Genomic DNA, 18,802 nt, shown 5'->3' with positions numbered 1-18,802 from the left:
TATTTACCCTGGTTTCCATGGCAAATAACACAGCCTGTTAACATCAAAGGTAAAAAAGAAAAGAGGCAGACGGAGTGCTTGAAATTTAAAAAGATGAAACAGTGCTAAAACTCAACTGGGTCAATTAAGGGTGAAGCTTTGCTTTTACTCCAAAACTTTGTATGTGATGTTGGAACAGTTCTTTTTGAAGGATAAACACACAGCCAGCCATAGAACCGGTATTGCTGCAGTCTTTAAAACAATTCAACTGTGCAGACCTGCGGCAACCCTTCGGTTCTCAAGAGTCAAGTCAACGCTGAAGTGTCTTGAAGCTGCATTCTCTCTAGTGACCACCAGGGGGCGACTCCTCTGGTTGTATAGAAGTCTATGAGAAAATGACTCTACTTCTCTCTTGATTTATTACCTCAGTAAACATTGTAAACATGAGTTTATGGTCTCAATCTCTAGTTTCAAGTCTTCTTCAATACAGCATGATGTTCATTTAGTAAATGATGGTCCATTTAGAGTCAAACAGACCATAAAGCAGGGGATGCTTTAGGGCGGGGCTACTGTGATTGTCAGGTTGCTATCAGAGCCGTGTATACGGCGTCTCTAAGTCACTTCTCCACTGTCCAAATATGGTAATTTCAGTTCACTGGTTACAAAAAGCCAAGATGTGACGACCAAAATGTCAAACTCAAGGCTTCAAAGTGACCACAAACCATTGGATGACCATTAGTAAACCATTAGTCTTCATGACGACTACGCTCACACCATTTAGTGTGTGAGTGTAGATCAAATCTGTCAAAATGACTCTCAAACTGTCGTTTAACAATTCATGTCTTTGCTTGTGAAAATATATTCGCTTAAACATAAATACACATAAATCAAATTCTGAACTGGAGTTGCTCCTCTGCCACTGAGTTGCATGTGGGTGGCTGCGTAGGAGTCGTTCCTGTTTGTTAATATTGATTGAGCTTTCTCATGATCGCATGAACAATGTGTAAACTCAGGGCAGGTTTTTCAAATCAACTTTTATGTCTAATTTATTACCGTTGACATTTTCCAGATGGGTTTGAGAGGCACCAGATGCCTCGCTTGTATCTGTCTGAGCTGTGTCGTTTTTTACTGCTATAGCGGCCCATGAATCACAACAGGAGGAGGAGGAGGGGGTGGGGGAGGGGGGAGGGGAGGGGGGGGGGTCCGGTCAAGCTCACGAGGTTTGGGAAGATCAAACCGAGGTGCAGCGTCTGGCTGGATCAGCAGCTTTTTGGCTTGCTTTAAGTGCAGATAGATTAAATCAGGGGGGAAGAAGAAGCAAGGTGTCCCAGGCAGTGACGATGGAGATGCTGGCGTGTGCATTTGTGTGTGTGTGTGTGTGTGTGTGTGTGTGTGTGTGTGTGTTTGCTGGGGGGGCTAGAGTAGGTAAGGCAGAAGGTGTGAGCTCCACATTCACCTACTGTACACACTTAGGTGTGCACGTCTTTGTGTGTTTGTATTTGGATGAGCTCACACGTATGTGCAACCCGAGTGCCAAGACGTGTTAACGAGGACGCCTGGCTTATGGCTCCGCGTTAGCACCGTCTCATGGCTGTCATCAGGAATGGAGGTGTTTGGCGTGATATTCTTTTTCTATTTCTGTTGCATACTTTTTTACTAACAATTTATCTTGTTACTGTGTGGTAATTTTTATGTTTCCTTTATTTGTATTCTTGCGTACCAATTTCAGTATGTGTTTGAATTAGGATGAGTTTAAGGCTTGTTTGATTTTCCATAAAGCAGGAGCTCTATCGGAAAATACGGTTATAGTATTTGCAGCAGATTTATTGTCATTTATACAGAATGAAATGGTAATCCTCGCTGGTTCTCAAGTTTTCAAACATTCAGAATCGCCCCTTGATGTCATATCATGGTGGGATAATGTTGACATTGAGTGTTTCATTCTTCCTGTTTCGGGGTTTTTCTGTCAAGTTCACAAACTGCTGCTGCAGATAAGGTGTTTGGTTGACCAGCTGTTACACTTGGCAGGAGAAGAAGGCGAGGCCTCTTTCTGTCTGAGTGGTGCATCATCATTCTATTATAATGAATCTGTTACTGAACCCTAACAGCATGTTTCATTAGAGGCTCATGTGGAGCGCTAGGAACCAAACAAAGTGATGAACAGCCATCGGGTGACAAATAGTGCCAGATTAGTTTCTGAGTCCTACTTGTAGGTCTTTGTTAGTTTGCAGCAGCTGGGAGACGACTTCAATTTTGGTTTTCACGACGAAATTCATGTTCTGGTAAATGTATTTGCTGATGTGGCCCACAGGAATGAAGAGCTGGTTGCAGTTCAGGGGGCAGTTTTTACATTTTACTGTCAATTTGTATACATATTTTTGTATATTCGGTAAATTGGCCGGATATGCATCAGCGAGGACGCTTCCACAAATTTGTAGTTTTCAATCAGACGGCAACCTCCGGTTCTGAAAAGTGAAGCCAATGCTTCATGTGTTAAAGCTGCATTCTCTCTAATGTCCACCAGGGGGCGACTCCTCTGGTTGTATAGAAGTCTATGAGAAAATGACTCTCTTCTCTTTACCTTAATAAACTCTTTCCTCTCTCTCTCGCTCCTCCAGCCCTCTCTGACCCTGACGGAGGTCCCTGTCGTAGGACTTACTGCGGTCGGGGGCGACAGTGTGTGCTGATGGCAGAAACCGGCCGCGCGGAGTGCGTTTGCCAGGAGAAATGTCGGCCCTCCTTCGTGCCGGTGTGCGGCTCGGACGGCCGGTTCTACGAGAACCACTGCGAGGTTTACCGCACCGCCTGCCTGGAGAGGAGACGGATCTACGTGGTGCACAGCAAGGACTGCTTCTTCAAAGGTACTGCTCCACTCTTCCACTAATACAGTGACGCTGCAGAGGGAAGACGCACACTGTAAAAAATGATTTAATGTGAAGGGACCACCAGCAGCAGTATGTTTTTGAATGAGATGAGAAGTTAACAGGAGGGTTTCATCCAACGAGTTGCAAAACTAAATTTGAGTTTAAATTTGAGATGAACTGACATCTAGTGAACATCTATGTTCTCTTGTTTTCCTTACCTTAAGAAAAAAGAGTTTTTAAAATGTAAGATTGTTTTGTCGAGATGTGGAGCAGCATAGAATTTTTCTCCTTCCCAAAACCGATACCTGAACTTGCGTATCGTCCGATACAGAGTACCGATCCGATACCAGTGCATTAAAAACGCGTGGTGGGATTTTTCAGTGTGACTTTGTGCCAAATTGCTGACATTTATCTAGCTTTGGCTAACGTTACATTCTCCGCAAGCAACTGCACGGTCGGTACTGAGCATGTGCAAACCTTAACAGAGATTAGAAAGAAGCGAGGTGCCTCAACTATTTACCTTTATCATCGATTTTCGGAGCTTTTCTCATCTCTGTTGAGAGTTGCACATGCTCAGTGTGGATCGGATAGTATCTGTATCAAAATCTCCTTTTTTTGCAGTGGAGCTGCTGCTACAACACAGGAACACAGCGATACTGTGCAGGGGCTGTTGTGTCTTTGATGTCTGACTGCAGGTGTGGCACAGTTTAACACTTTTGATGCTTTTTGTTGAGCGAAAATTGCCCTGAAATGATGTTCTGATACCTGTGAGGCGTACATTTTGAAGGCCGCAGTGGGACTTTACTTTGATGTTGAAACATTTAAACAGAAATATGGTTGTACAGACAGACAAAGCAAATGTTTTACAACATGCTGCCATCTGTCGAGCTCTTGTCACGTAGCATCAATCACTGTGGAGATCACGCCGTGCCTGTCAGCCGCCTATTCAATCGAATTGAAAGAATGAAAGAATTGAATAATTTGGTACTTTAATCTGTATTTACTTCCTCTCAGCACACTTACTTGGCAGTTGGTTCCCAGTCACAAACACTGGTATCTGAATCATTTTACAGCGGCGCCCTTAAAGTTGATTTAACGATCATTCTAAACGTGGGATTGTAATGGTGTGTTTCCATTGAGGAGGTAAACAGTGTACATATGTTATTAACAAGCTTGGATTCCATCCAAGACGTAGCACTTCTCTTAGCACTCGCACTGCTAATGCAAACATTTACACGTATAAATTCACTCGGCATGTCCACACACACACACACACACGTCTAACTTTTGGAGATGCCCCCCCCCCCTCTGCTACATCAATATCCTCGCACAAATTACCAGCGGGTTACTGTGGATCACCAGCTCTCTATAGTAAATCTTTGGAATCTTCACTCCTTGGGTATCACTCATTAGCAAAAAGTGCACCCTCAGCAGGAACAGTCAGCATTATTATCCAACAAACAGCCCGGTCGCTTCATCACGACTTCGATTTAAAGGTAACAGGTCGAGGCGGGGCTTCCACTGGTTTCATTCACACACACACACAAACATTAATTACAAATCTTTTTTATGCCGCTGCAACCGGGACAGAATTTCTCCAAATTTCGGCACAAACATCAACTATTTGGTGGTCAAAGGTCACAGTAACAATGTATATATACTTGTTTAAAGTGGTAGGTAGCCACTTTCCTATAATGCAGTCATACATGCATTTGTACCAAGTACATGTTGGCATCTCCTCCTCGTTAAATTTAGTTTTCCAGGTCAGACTAGTCTTAGAAATATGTCATCATCCCTCAGGGTGAGCATGTTAAAACAGAAAGTAAGAGCCATAGGTATTTAGAGTGCAGGGTTTAATGTCAACGCGGTGCAAAAAACACCCGCTCACACACACACACACACACAGACACACACACACATAAACATGGCAGCATTTTTAGTCATATCACGTCAGGGAGGGAAGGATTCCTGGCAGACACAACCATGCATAGCTAATCCACATTAGAGATGTTCAGTCGGCACATTAGGCTTATACTGGAGATGTCTGAATGCAAACCGGCAGGAGACGGAAAATATTGGAAATCAGTCAGATGTCACGGGAATTATGTGCGTGCGTGCGTGTGTGTGTGTGTGTGTGTGTGTGTGTGTGTGTGTGTGTGTGTGTAATTGGGAAGTAATTATTGCACCTGACATACAAAGACATGATTGGAAAGCATGTCTCACAGTGTGCTCTGCTACAGACACTATCCACAATAATTGTTTTTTTTTTAGTACAAACAACAGAGGAGCCGGAGAGGCGGCGCAGTCGTCTCTAGAAATGATAGAATCCCTGCTGGCCTGCAGGTGGCCTGATTCCACTTTGCTCGCCTGGCTTCATCCGTCCTGTCTCACTCTGGAAAGCACCAACAGAACCTGGTTTGAATGATTCAACGTGTGAAGCATCCAAACGTTGAAATCGTCCGTCCGCCGTCACGACGCCTTCTCCTCGTCGCCCAATGAATGGAGTTTGTGTCACTGCTCCACCTAGCAGGTGATCCAGTATTTAGGTCTGATTTTACGAACAGGTCACCCGGCTGAAACTACTGGGGCTTTGTGCCCCCCCCCCCTTCAAACACACACACACACACACATTGCACCAACTAAAAGTGCCACACGTTTTACCAGCGCCTGGTAACGTTAATGTGACATGACTAACAGGCAGCACCCGTGACGGTAAAATATGTTTTTTAAGAAAAAACAACAGTCGCATTTACTATTTGATATAATTGAATGAAATTGCAAATTGCAGAAGTCATGAAGCATCCGGAGTATCGATGTTTTTTCCTTTGCCTCATATATTGGAGCATTCAGCATTGAATTGATTGATGAATGAATGAATGAATCGATGGATCGTTACACCCCTGTTAATTATCAAACATGTCAACTTAAAAACTAGAAGCTCTATCTGTCAGTCATTGCACTGACCTGCGGGTATCACTCACTGAGTGGTGGAGTGTTGCTCTCTTGCAGTGTTCTATGGAACAAGTGAAGAGTCGATGACACAACACTTCACCATCCTTTTCTACACATTGATTTATTTATTCTTTCACCCCTCTCCCGATTTCTTTCCTATTTGTTTTGATTTTATACTTTTGAGGCCCGTTTTTGAGAGCCTAGAGCTTATTAGACGCTCGATGGCGAAACATTTTTTACTCTCAGTCTCAGAGAACGAGACCCTCAAAGACGGAAAATGGATCTATCGGGTCCCTACAGCTACGCATTAGGCCATGTGGCAAAATCTTTTGGCCTTTTTTTGAGGGTAATTTTTGCTTTCAAAATTTGATAAACCTAAAAGCTCTGCTGTGAAACCAATTCCCCCTCAGCTCAGGGCGACGGTGACAGAAGTCGCAGTCTGGAACTTGGGATGTACTTATACAGAGCTTTCGTCTCCTCGTATCTGGATTATTGTGATTCGCTTTGCGCAGCCGGTTCAAAACTCTCCACGAGGAACCACATTTGTGTTGTGCTGCTGATCTCCCTTCACCGACTCACACTTAGAGTTGATTTTAAGTTTTGTTTATTCATAAAGCTTATGAGTGGGCCGCCACATAACCTCCTCTTTCACTATTCCACCACCAGGTCACTTAGGACATGTTGTTGTTGCTGCAGAATACCACACACCATTCACACTTTGCTCTTCCGGAATACTATCAGCCTCGCAAATTCCACTACATGTGTCATTAGATCGTGGTCTGGCAATCCTGTAACAAGTAAACCGTAGTTAGTCATTTTTGCCTGATTAGACCATTGGAGGATTGGCTGCCATTGATTTTCCCTGTTTGGAGAAAATATTCTCACACCTCATCTACCTAGATTAAATAAATCTCCCAAAATGATGTTCTTCCAATACATTTAACGCAAGAAGCACAACGTTTCTATGACACGTACTGTCGTTTTAATTTGTTACTCACGAGGTTTCAGCAGCGCTGGCAGGCAACACGTGTCTGTGAGAGTTTGCAGATTGATTTGTCTTCGAGCTGCCTGCATCAATTGATTCTTAGTGGATGTTTTCCAGGCTACAATCCTGAAGATACAACTAAGCTTAAAAGATTAAGGAAGGCCGTGTTAGGCGACTTCTGCCATGGCAGATTACTTTGTTTAATTTTTTTTTTTTTTTTGGTATATACTGTAAGCATCATGTCACATCCGATGTTATTTGATGAGCCAAAGACGACAGCTCTACTTCACTTTTACTCTTTTAATCAGATTTTTGTTTCACTTTTCTCAGCGGGGGGGAAACAAGGCAGAGGATGTAATGACTCAAACTAGACCTGTTGAGGCAAAACACAGTCACAGAGGAAACAGGTCGTACTCCCTTTGATGCAGCTGGAAGGAGACTGAAGTCTGCTTCTGAACCGATAGCACTGGTGTGTGCTCTGTGTTTGGGAGTGGATTTGTGGTTTGTGACAGGAAGGAGAGGCGATTATATTTCGGGTGAACAGGATGACTTTAAACCTCTGCATGGGTCTCTCTGTTCCAAGCTGTCATTGGTTCCTTTGTATTTACACACAGACAGTTTAGCTGGAACTTCAACATCCATATTGATTTAACAATGAGTGCACGTATTATAATAACATTATAATAACAATGGGAGAATAATAATAACTATTACACACTAGTCAAAGAGCCGCGACAGGATAAAAGACTTTTCTTTGCTACACATTTTCAATAAGTTTAATCCTGTTTTCATTGCGACACTTTTAAGGTTTCTCTGAGCTAGTTTGAGCGATCCGCTTTGCGAAGACACAAATGTCTGAACACACGCGAGTGAAAGTCACCACGTCTTTCCAAGAATGACAAATTGACAAATAACTCCAAAGTCAAGAGTTATTTGGCCCCCGAATGGCTTCCGAAGGGGCACATTGTCAATAAAAAAGACTGATATGCCAGCTGCACTCAGACCTAATAACCCATTTAGATTGAAATTTCTAAACGCCATAAAACAGGTTTTTCCTTGAGGATGTCATGATTTGTGTCACCTAATGAAAAATGAAACCCCCATCACAGAATAGTTTTTAGAAATACCTTTTTAACTGAGACAGTGCCACCCCTTGACTTTTCTGACTTTACCATGCAGGCAGTTTATAAAGGCTGGTGTTCAGATTCTCATTCTCATGAAGTTGATTTTGATAATACACACTGAAACTTGCACATTGTGTCATTGTGGCACTTGATTCATTAGCAAGTTACGCAAGGTCATTTCAGTTCTCAACCGATCACTCTGCTAATTGTTCAAATGAGAATTCCAAGCGCAGATGTGTCACTTCTGACCCTGGCTTTGATTCCCACCTCATTCATCTGGAACCACCTGAAAGAAAGAACTAACACAGTTTGATTCATCCCTTTCATCTTCCTGATGAAGAGGAAGCTCCAGTGAATGCAAACCAAACAGACATTTGTTTCCATTCGGTCAAGTATTAATTCATCTGGTACGCGAGGCTTTCATATTAGAGTCGATGTTAGAGGCTACAGTTAGCAGAACGATGCCAGATTCAGGGTGGACTGAAGATTAAACATGTTAATATGAAATAGAAATAATTCTGCAGTTCTGCAGACCCTAATGAATCTCCTGCTACCCACCTGTTGGTCCCAACCCAGTTTCTGGGAAAGACTGATTGAGGTCATCAAACATTTTGATAATGGATTAATTAATCCTTCAAGTGATTTTTCGAGTAAAAGAAGCCTAAATAGTTTCAGCTTCTTTAAAGTGAGGATGTTCTGCTTTCTCCCTCTTCTTCTTTGAAGTTTTACAAAAATAATATAATTATAAGTATTATTTGTATTACTATATGGACCTTTATAAAACAAGTCATTTAAAGATGAATGCCACTGTGGGCATTTTGATATATTTTGATATAGTTGCATCCAGATTATCCATAAAAGTGTCGCAACATTTCAACAAAAGTATACGATGTTCCCCAGACTCATTTGCAGCCGTCCATCATCGATCAGTGTTTGCCGAGTTGCTCGCTTCGGCCATTCTGATTATTCCTTATCATCCCACCTCGTTCTGTCCCCCCCCCCCCCCTCATCGAGCTCTCTCTGCAGCCCGTGGCGGTGCTCGGCCTCCGCCGTCCATCTTACAGCTCGCTAACCCTCTGCCCCCTCCTGTGACTGAGGCCATTAACTCGGTCACACAAACACGGCTTTCATGAGGAGGGTCCGCTTTGGTGTGAGCTCCGGCCCCGCAGCTTTAGTGATGTACACAGAGGCTGGACACGGTCGCAGCAAGAGACGCTGTTTCAAGGTGGTAAATATACACGACCGTGTGCAGGACGGTCAAATTCTCTCCTCCTTTTGTTTCACGCTCCTTCTGTGCCAAAAACCTCATGGGACTTGAATGAACAAATGTTTTTTGGTTGTTATTTTCTAAAAACTGACTTTGAGGCGAGAGCTGCTATAAAATACTCATATTTGTTACAAACTATGTAAAAATCAGGTTGCAGTTCTGCTTCATCACTATTTGTGAAAGAACGAGTAAAACCTGATGTTAGTTTGTCTACATCCTGGTACCAAACACACACACAGGCATCATAGCTTCAGAGAGAGACGACACTTACAATACTTTATGTGTAGTCTTTCTAAATACTTATTTTCAGTCTTTTACTTTATAAGCTTATCTTTTGACAAACATATGTGTCTTTTATGACGAATAAGGTCCATTGGTGGTCCACCAGAAGGGGCGGGGCTTCGCCTCTCTATTCATACACTCCGGAAAACGTATTCAACATTAGAGTTAACTTTAGGTAATTCTTCTTGACTCTGATTGGACTGCTTCTATCTTGAAGATACTGACCCTCATTTTTTTTTTAAATCTTTGAACCAGTTGGTTTGTTGTTTATTAAAGAAAATAACACATTTATTACTCAATCATACTGAAAAATGACTTGATGAAATGGAGATTTTGTTGGATAACCAGGTGAGCAGCAGTGAGTCAGTGGTCCACTCACAGAAAGCTGAACTCTGACGTTGCGTTAGCCTCATTCATTCTGCAGCGCCCTCTTCAGTGGCACCGTTCAGCTCCGGCTACATCACAGTGACACATTTTATTAACGCTCACAGTTGAACTAAACTGTGTCAGCGGGGGCGCAAAGTTGTCCGGGTCACATGACGCACCAATGGATCAGAAAGTTGCCATGCAACTCTCTGTTAGGTTAATGAGGACTAAAGCCAGGCTGGGCTACCAGGTGTGACACACACACACACACACCTAACCCCCTCCAGGCTCCCCCTGACAGCCCTGTATTTGTTATGGCTGGCTTATTAACGAGCAGTCCAACTATCCCCAGCTTTCTTCTCATGTTTTTTCTTTCTTTTTCCCCCCAACACCTTTTCCCCATTTTCTCTCCCCGACGGTTACGTGGGTCTTACCTCATTAAGTTGATTTCCTCGCCGTAGATTCATTGCGGTGGAAGTAGTTGCCGTTTGGAATGGATGCCCTGTCCTAGATAGAGATGTCCCCTGGTCCAGCTCTGGTCCCCTGCCTCATAAACATCAGTTTCCCCTATGAAAATAGAAAGCTCTCTTTGTCCAGTGTCCCCCGCTGCTGGGGGACATTTTCAAGGATACTGCACCAGAATGAAGGTGTTTTCCTATCAGCCATAGATAAGGCAGTACACCGGAATGTATAACGTTGATACAATGCCTTGAAACATATCCATTCGATACCATTTTTGATAAATTGGGGAAGTATTGACCCAACATGAATGCTTACAATTTTATGAAAAGATAAACATAAACACCAACTTTTATTTTCTTGGCTATAGCAGAATGAGTGTAGTGCATTAATGATTAAAACGTTGTATTATTGAACATAACATCATCATCAATGAGCTACCACCAGTGTGTTTTCCTCTCCACGCATGACCCGACCTACTTTGCCTCTGATTGGCTCGTACTAATTGCCCTTGTTAGTTGGATTGGTTATTTTAAGGCATGAGGAGAGAGATTGGTTTTGGGTAAGGGTAAAAAAATACCACGATACGCCAATTAGTTCCCTGCTTTTCTATGCTGCGAATCAAACCAACTTCTAAAAATGACAATCCAACACAGCCCAATGCACATTCTTGTGAAGGGTGAATGTGTGTGCAAATAAACGTTCCTGATCATTTTTACTTTCATTTTCACATCACCTTATGATATCTTGAATAGACATTTTGAAGAGATGTAAAATTATGTAAATTCATTAGGCGACCAGGTATAAAAACCTCCTGCGGTCCAGCTGTGGATCCCAACCAGGCTGCAACTTCCAGTTCTGCAGAGTGAAGCCAACGTGGAAGTGTCTTAAAAGCTGCATTCTCTCTAATGTCCACCAGGGGGCGACTCCTCTGGTTGTATAGAAGTCTATGAGAAAATGACTCTACTTCTCCCACCTATGGCTGATGTAAATTGTTGTGGAAATTTATCATATCGTTCGTTTAGGTATAACTTGTATCGCTTAAACCTGCATATATGTAGATGAGGCCAACCAGGCTCATTTAAAACCTAACGATAAATGAGTTCATCGGTATTTTAGCATTTCTGACTTGCTGTAGTGTTATTTCACCACCTAACCCTCTTCCCACGGAAAGGCTGGGAACCGGCCTTGGTCTGTGCAGCGGCAGACAGAGGAGGACGACATCTGCGAAGGGGGGGGTGAAGGGAGGAGACGAGATAACGTGCATATACTCTGTTTTTGTCTATTTCTTGTTGTTAGACCTCCGAACCATCTGTGGGGAAAGAGCTCTATCCATTCAGCTGAATTATCATTAGTGTCTGTTAAATAAATATGTTTTTATATTTTAAGAGTTTTCTCATCTCGATTATTTCTCACCGGGAGGTTAAAAAGATTATTTTCCACGACATAAATCTTATTCAACAGAAACTCTCTGCAATAATGGGAAGCATGTTGCTCCAGTTTCATTCATCTTCAAATGAAAAAGAATTGTTTATTGTCACTCAGTGAAATATTACTGTTGTTTTAATTAGTCCGTTCCCACTCTGGCTTCCTCACCAAACAAAACAAAAGAAAGCCAAATGACAACAAAACAGAATCAAATCTTATTTGGCATCCTTTGTCATATTTTGGCCAAACGAGCTCCGCCAAATTACGGATGACTGCAGTTCTACAGCAATCTCTATTAGAGGGATGGAGAAGCTGCTATCATGGCTAAAAATACAGAATATTTTGTGAATTTCGATGATGAAAGACTATTTGTACTGTGGAGGAGCTTTGTTTGTAAACCGCTTTTGATTCATGAACACTTCTTTAAAGCATTTAATGTTTTATGAGCTGCATCTTTAATGCGTTATATAATTGAATTTGCAGAAGCTTTCTGTCTGTTTTGTCCTGATCCTCATTCACTTCCCGGTAGCTTTCTCTCACAGCACACTGCTTTCTGTTCAATTGTTCTTCACCTCTCTAACACAGACTGCCTACTCATCCCTTTTCTTGGTCTGAGCCCACACACACACACACACACACACACACACACACACACACACACACACACACACACACAGAGCAAATAGCACATACAATCATACACACACTCAAAGGAGTAAAGACACACCGATTCTGTCATGACAAAAACTAAAATAATCTCCTCTGAAAGAGAATGTTTATTCATGCCTAAGATATTTTGACATGCTTGTCACAGCACTGCCATTGGCTGTCACTTTGCCTTTTCAGCGTTGAGCGGTACTCCGCGGCGCCGCGCACGATGGCCGCTTCGCATCGGCTGCATCACGGCTTCAGCTTTCTGACACACGATGCCCGGCCTGCACGGCGCACACGGCTTATCGACAATTGAGATGTCAGTGAATTGATTTGAAGTTGCAGTGCAGTTGAGAATCCAACTTCTATGAATCCCATTCTATTTCTCAAAACACACTCGCTTCCCCGTTCTCTCTGTTGCTGAAGTAATTAACAGATCCTTAATGTCAGCTCTGTTCAGGAGGGGGGGGGGGTGTTTGGCTCTCCATCTCGTCTCTTGTTGAGTTAACAGGTGGTGCCGTGGAAATTTTCTTGGAGCTCTCCGTCTACTTTTATTACCGATCATATCACCACTCTTTAAAAGCTGTTGGCGAAATTTGAAAGTGACAAATCTATTCATTTGGCCCATCCTGCTCCATTTCACTACGCCTCCGTCACTTTAATGGCCGAGTAAAAAAGGGGAAATGCACATGGCTGCCAACGCTTCTGGACCCGGCGGTGAAAACTTTGCTCATCAGATGTGTTTTTGTCAAAGTTGGGAGCCAATTACTAACAAGAGAGATTACTAACATCTCTCACCGCAACGGCACTTTAGACAGCGATAAAGTAATGCATCTGCTGTTTGCCAGGCTTCTCTTGCTTAGTAGTAAACTAGCTTTTATACAAGATGGAAACACATCACTCAGTCTCCATGCAGATCTAATTCCTCCCCCCTTCACAGACCACTTTCCTCCCCTCTATCTCTCGCCCTCATTTCTCCCCCGCTATGGCCCCAATATGGTGCAGACGGGGATTTGAGTGACTCTGTCAAGCTTCTCTCTACTCTCCCCCGCTCTGTGTTAAATTGGTTCAGAGCTTAAGTAGAGTGTGAGCCGGGAAAAATAAAAAAATAAAGGTACAAGCACCTCGAGGCAAAGTGACCCTGGGTAGAAAAGTCGTACAACACTGCGTGTCCCTGACAAACAGACACACACTCACACACACACTTACGACGTATAGCCGCGTTCCCTCTTAATCCATCGCAGCATCTATAAAGATCTCTGCTTCCACGTTGAAGTGTGTAGCTGCTGCTGTTTCATTTTGTATTGCTTTGTGTGTTCTTTCCTCCTCCTGTAAAGATATGTATTCTTCTTGACATTGGTAAACTGTGTTATGAATATATATGCAACACCACGTACACACAGCGAGCGTAGGGGCCAGAGAAGACACCGGGGCAAACTTTAATATGCAGTAAGGTAGGTAACCGCCCGGGGGCCCAAACTAACAAGGCCCTTGATATTCATAGCTATACGTAATGCAGGATATATAAAACGGTGCTCCTATGAAGGAGCTTATACACAGTATGTACTCTGCAATGAGTTACAAAATGCGGCTTCAGAGCGCTTCTTTTATCACAGTCAACGTACGCTTGTGGTGCAAACCCTTTCCACAGAACTGCTCTTTGCACAGCGAGCCCCGGAGAAATGATCATACTAAGAGAGCCCCATAATCAGAACATCACTTTCATAATCAGAACTGTTCCAGAGGTAAGGCTTCAGCCAGCCTTACTGCTTTTTCATGCACTTAGTAATCATTGGCTAATTTGTGTGATGGGAAGCTGAGAGCAGCAGGTGGTTGAAGAGGTTTCAGGAGACCCTGACGTCTTCACGCTCATTACGTAACGTTGTTGCACTTGTTACGCAACAAAAGAAAGTTCGCTAGATGCGTTATCTTACGTTATGTTTTTCATTTTAACACAAAAACATTTAGCTTTAGTTTATTTGAGAGAAGGGACAGTATACATGGCTGTTTTCCATCTGTGGTCCTGTGGTGTTACAAAAAGATCAGAAAGAATAGATGAAATAGACGACGTGGGTTATATACGACTTATATTGCAGTTGTATTGCATTAAACACAAAAAAGTCAATTTAAACTTTATTTGAATCATCTCACATACGTATACATACATGAAAGGAACATGTGGGCTGCTGTAAAGCGCCCAGAGAGCAACATGGGGTTCGGTGTCTCGCTCAAGGACGCGTCCACGTGCAGGACAGGAGGAGCATCACACAGGGAGTCCAGTTCAATGTTTCTCAGTCAGTCTCATGACGTTTGTCATGTTTCTGTGCTCAGTTCACTGATCCTGGACCGTCCCTCCACTGTCCTCTGTAATGGGAGCTGTCAGATCGTATATTACCGCTGTGCTGTGCCAGCTAAACATTTCGACCAGAGGGCAGAGAATGAGTCCGGATTGACGGCGACCGCAGGTCAATATGCTGCAGCAACTGATTGGCCAGCTCTCTACCAGTGACAGCCCAGCTTCTCATGTCGCCTTTTATCTGACCGAAGCACAGAAAACACTTCTCACAAAATGTGGGCTCAAGCCAATGTGAAGTTTTATCTTAGAAAATGAGTTATTCTCTATAACCTCACATTGCTAATAAAATCTAGGTGAAGATAATTCCAATGCCGAATGGAAATCTCACACAAAAGTGACACAACTGTCCATGGAAGCGTTATTATTCAAAACTCAATTCCAAGGACATTCATTTTCTTTATTCCAGGGTTTTGTTTTGTTACATATGTGATGTATTTCACATATATTTGTGAGAGAAAAAGATCCCTGTTCTTTTTATTTATTTATTTACAAGCAGCTTGGTTGCTGCTAATAATAACATATGACAAGGATTCAAAAGAAGAAAAGGAAAACAAGCAAAGTATCCGCACCTGTAAAAAATATTTGATTCAGCTCAAAAACAACAGCAGCACCGTTTATAAAAATAGCCGATTCAGCTGCCGGAATATAAATAAACCAAGAACGTCATTCATTCATGATGATAAAGTCAGATATCATGTTGCAAAACGTGTCGTATTCGGTTTCCCCGTCCTGTTTCACAACCTCTGAAAGTAACAAGCTAGCGTCAGCATGTTTCCGTACTACTGGCTCGGGTGAGCTCAGGTTTCATGTGGTTTATTTATTGGACGTGTATATGAAACGGCTTTAAGTAGTGTCTCAGTCCATTTGACAAAGGTCAGCCTCACGATGCGAATGGATGATTTTAATGGCCGATGTCACAGCATGGAGCGACATCAGAGGCCAGCTGTAATGAGAGCGTCTTTATTTGGCTTTTGCTGTTCCCAATAAACAGCAGTTCTGAATTGCTGACACGTCGTTTGTGTATGTGAACAACTTAGCTGAGTTTTACAGCAATGGTAAAAGTATATATATATATATATATATATATATTCTTTAGAAAAGCAGTGTGGCATTCACACGGTTCACACGGCTTCAACACAATATATTGAGTGACACTGTGCCCTTGGTGCTGATTATTAGCAAGTGCAGCATCTCGGCACCACGGGGCCCCTATCTGCATCATCGAGTCGCCGCTCTAACATAAGTCGCTGACTATGGACAGCTCTGTAATTCTAAGACCCAAAGGGAGGAACAACCCCAACAGCTGCCTCAGGGAAGTCATCAGTCCGTGTTATTGTTTTCAAGCTCATCCCCCCTGTGATTTCCTCAGAGAACACCAGCAGCACGGATGGATTCTGCTGACCTTTTTCATTTTAGCGCCTATGTTACAGGTGTCCCCGATAGCTTAGCAGGGACCGGTGTGTTTCCTCTCGAGGTGAGACTCCATCTGGTCGCTAGTCCCATCGCTGTTCGAATGCCTGCTGGCGGACGACGCTGCCAATTCGGCTACAGTCATTTACAATGTTTGTACCTGAATGCCGTGTTTTACCTGGTTACACACAGTATTTCATTGGTGCTTGGTAATTTATGTCTGTTTTCACAAAGATGTAAATATGTAAAAGAAAGAAAAAAAATGCCACAATTTCTGGCAACATTCAGCAATTCATATCTACGGAGCTCGGCAAGTTTGTTTGGGTTTTTTTCCCCTCTGGAGGAGCCGGGTATCGAGCCAAGAGCGTTCAGAATGTGACATTTCAACGTTCTACGTTTCTAATTTAGATTTTGCAGTTAAGTTTTGTACGAGTGAAGCGTCTCTCTCTGTCAGGGTTCACACTTGTTACCGCTTGCAGGAGATTGTTTTGCAGTGTTTCACTGCACTGGTTCTTCCTCTCAAATATTTTGTTAGAAATGTCAAAAAAGCCCAAAGACACTAAAACCTTTAAACGCTGATGGTTGAAACAGACTCTTTAGTTTACATCAGCTCTTTGTAGAGGATGTGGAAACAGTCAAATATGAGCTGCCAAATCGTGATTTCTCCTTGCAGCCTATTAATTAACAACAACAGCAACCCTTCAGTTACGGTGTCAGATATACAGACAATATATAATCCAAATAGAACCAATAAGAACTAAAAGAACACCTTCTTGAATTATATAATACTGTTTGTACTACATGGGGGTGGAGGCTTGACTGCTCTGCTGTAATTACATTCACCGCCGCGCCGTCCGCCTCTTGTACATTCTTTATGTCACATCAGATATTTAGTTTGCAGGGGATTGAAGCGCGATCCCCGGCCTCGCTCATTATCATGCAAAACAGTTGCATCATTCGAGTGCGCGCCGCATGGCGATGTGAGATCTTTTCAGTGATGGATACTATTTCATATGAATTAGTCACCGCACTTCAAGTGAATTACTTACAGCTGGGTGGAAGGCGACGGCTGCTCATTACTCGTGATGGCAACGCTGCGGTTTGTTTGCCTCACGACTTTCGCTGCTCGCTCATCTGCATTTTAAGCATTTGTCTGAGCGAGTGATCAGAGGCACGCAGTCTTTGTCGCACACTCGTCTACTCAAGTGGTCAAACCCGCGACCTTACTGTGACAAATTACTGTGTGGTCCCTGGATGACTTCTTCTGTCCCACAAGCAGACCCTCAGTAAAGACTTAACATGGATCCACATTATTATCCCTGCATGTGTGTGTGTGTGTGTGTGTTTAATTAATAGCTAAACTGTTAATTGGCATCATTACCATTTCTTGAAGACATGGCCTACTTCTAATGCAAGAAGGCAGTGGTAATCCCAAGCTTTAATGAGGAGTGCTTGTAGTGTTCACAAACTATGTCAAGGAAAAATCTTCTTTTTTTCTCAACTCAGGAATATTTAGGAAGAAATAAATCTGGAATTCACACTGCGTGTTCGTACAGGTGCTGCTTAACTTGCTTAATTTAATCGGAATTCTTAACGCAATTTTAAAGCACAGTTGTTGCACAGTTGAGGGCGGTTTGTTATCAGAGAACACAATATACACCAGAATCAGAATCGGTTTATTGCCAAGTACCTTTGCACATACAAGGACTTTGGCTTGGTGATTGGTGCATAACAATAAACATAGGGCAACAGCAACAAAACAGGACAATAGTAGAATAAACAAACAAACAAATTAGGAGTACGTTAACATAAGTACGTTGTTAATTAAAGTGTCACAGCTGACGTCATGATTACGTCACAGTGTTACCTGGAGGCAGAACAAAGGAAAGACAGGAGGCAAACATGAACCACCTCGGAGTAGTGGCCTGAAGCAACAAATGGAAATTGTCATCTTGTTGTGTTGCTGGGCAAGAATTGATATTACATACATTAGAGATAATAAATTGTTGTTATAGCGAGCTACAATGTCAGAGAAACGCTTCAGAGATGTTGAGGAAATGTTGCTGGCTTAAGCTTTTGTTAACCTTCTCAGCCGTCACGGCTAAATTATTCGAAAAATGGAAAGAAATGTTGCTAGTAGGCTAAAATATTAGTAAGATGAAGAAATGGCCTGCTGTTGTTGTTTTTTTACTGTAACCGGTGCAGCCTGAAAACAAGGTGGAGTTAACGAGCTAACTAGCCGGTAGCGGGCTACTTAGCTAGCTTGCTAATTCCAACATGCTTTCATGCTACACTGGTTACAGAAAATGATCCGAACAAAGCATTAAGGAACCACAATTAGACCCAGTATTATCACAGCTAAATCATTTGTAAGTGAGTTTCTTTTTCCCCATTTATGTCATTTAAAAAACTACAACAGGTCCTGAGAGCTAAAGTTCGTACTGTCTTATATCTTCTGCCAAACGTCTTTGCCTCGTCTCGTTCTTTTGTTTGTATTGACAACAACAGTAACTCTCCTTGCAGGGGATAACACTTCAAATGTGTTTGTGGTCCTGTTATCTAGTCAGATGTCGTCATATATCCAGCGTGGACAGAGCTGGTGTCTGCTAGCTTATCTGTGCGTGGAGCAGGATTTCATTCTTCTCGGCATTCATCTTGCACTCAGTGTGTAAGCGCGAC

At 42.7% G+C, this 18,802-nt stretch overlaps 1 protein-coding gene across 1 annotated transcript in view; it reads left to right on the top strand.

The window, feature by feature from the left end:
• fstl4 (follistatin-like 4) overlaps positions 1-18,802 on the top strand; it is a gene marked incomplete at both ends in the record, with an annotated part of 172,000 nt that overhangs the window by 62,550 nt on the left and 90,648 nt on the right. The window contains one exon of the mRNA XM_079172264.1: positions 2,598-2,840. Coding sequence (XP_079028390.1) covers positions 2,598-2,840 — 243 coding nt within the window. The remainder of the gene's footprint in view (positions 1-2,597; positions 2,841-18,802) is intronic.

The sequence above is a fragment of the Pholis gunnellus genome (assembly GCF_910591455.1).
Source record: "Pholis gunnellus genome assembly, chromosome: 13".
Taxonomy (NCBI): domain Eukaryota; kingdom Metazoa; phylum Chordata; class Actinopteri; order Perciformes; family Pholidae; genus Pholis; species Pholis gunnellus.
This window is presented reverse-complemented; position numbering and strand designations above follow the sequence as displayed.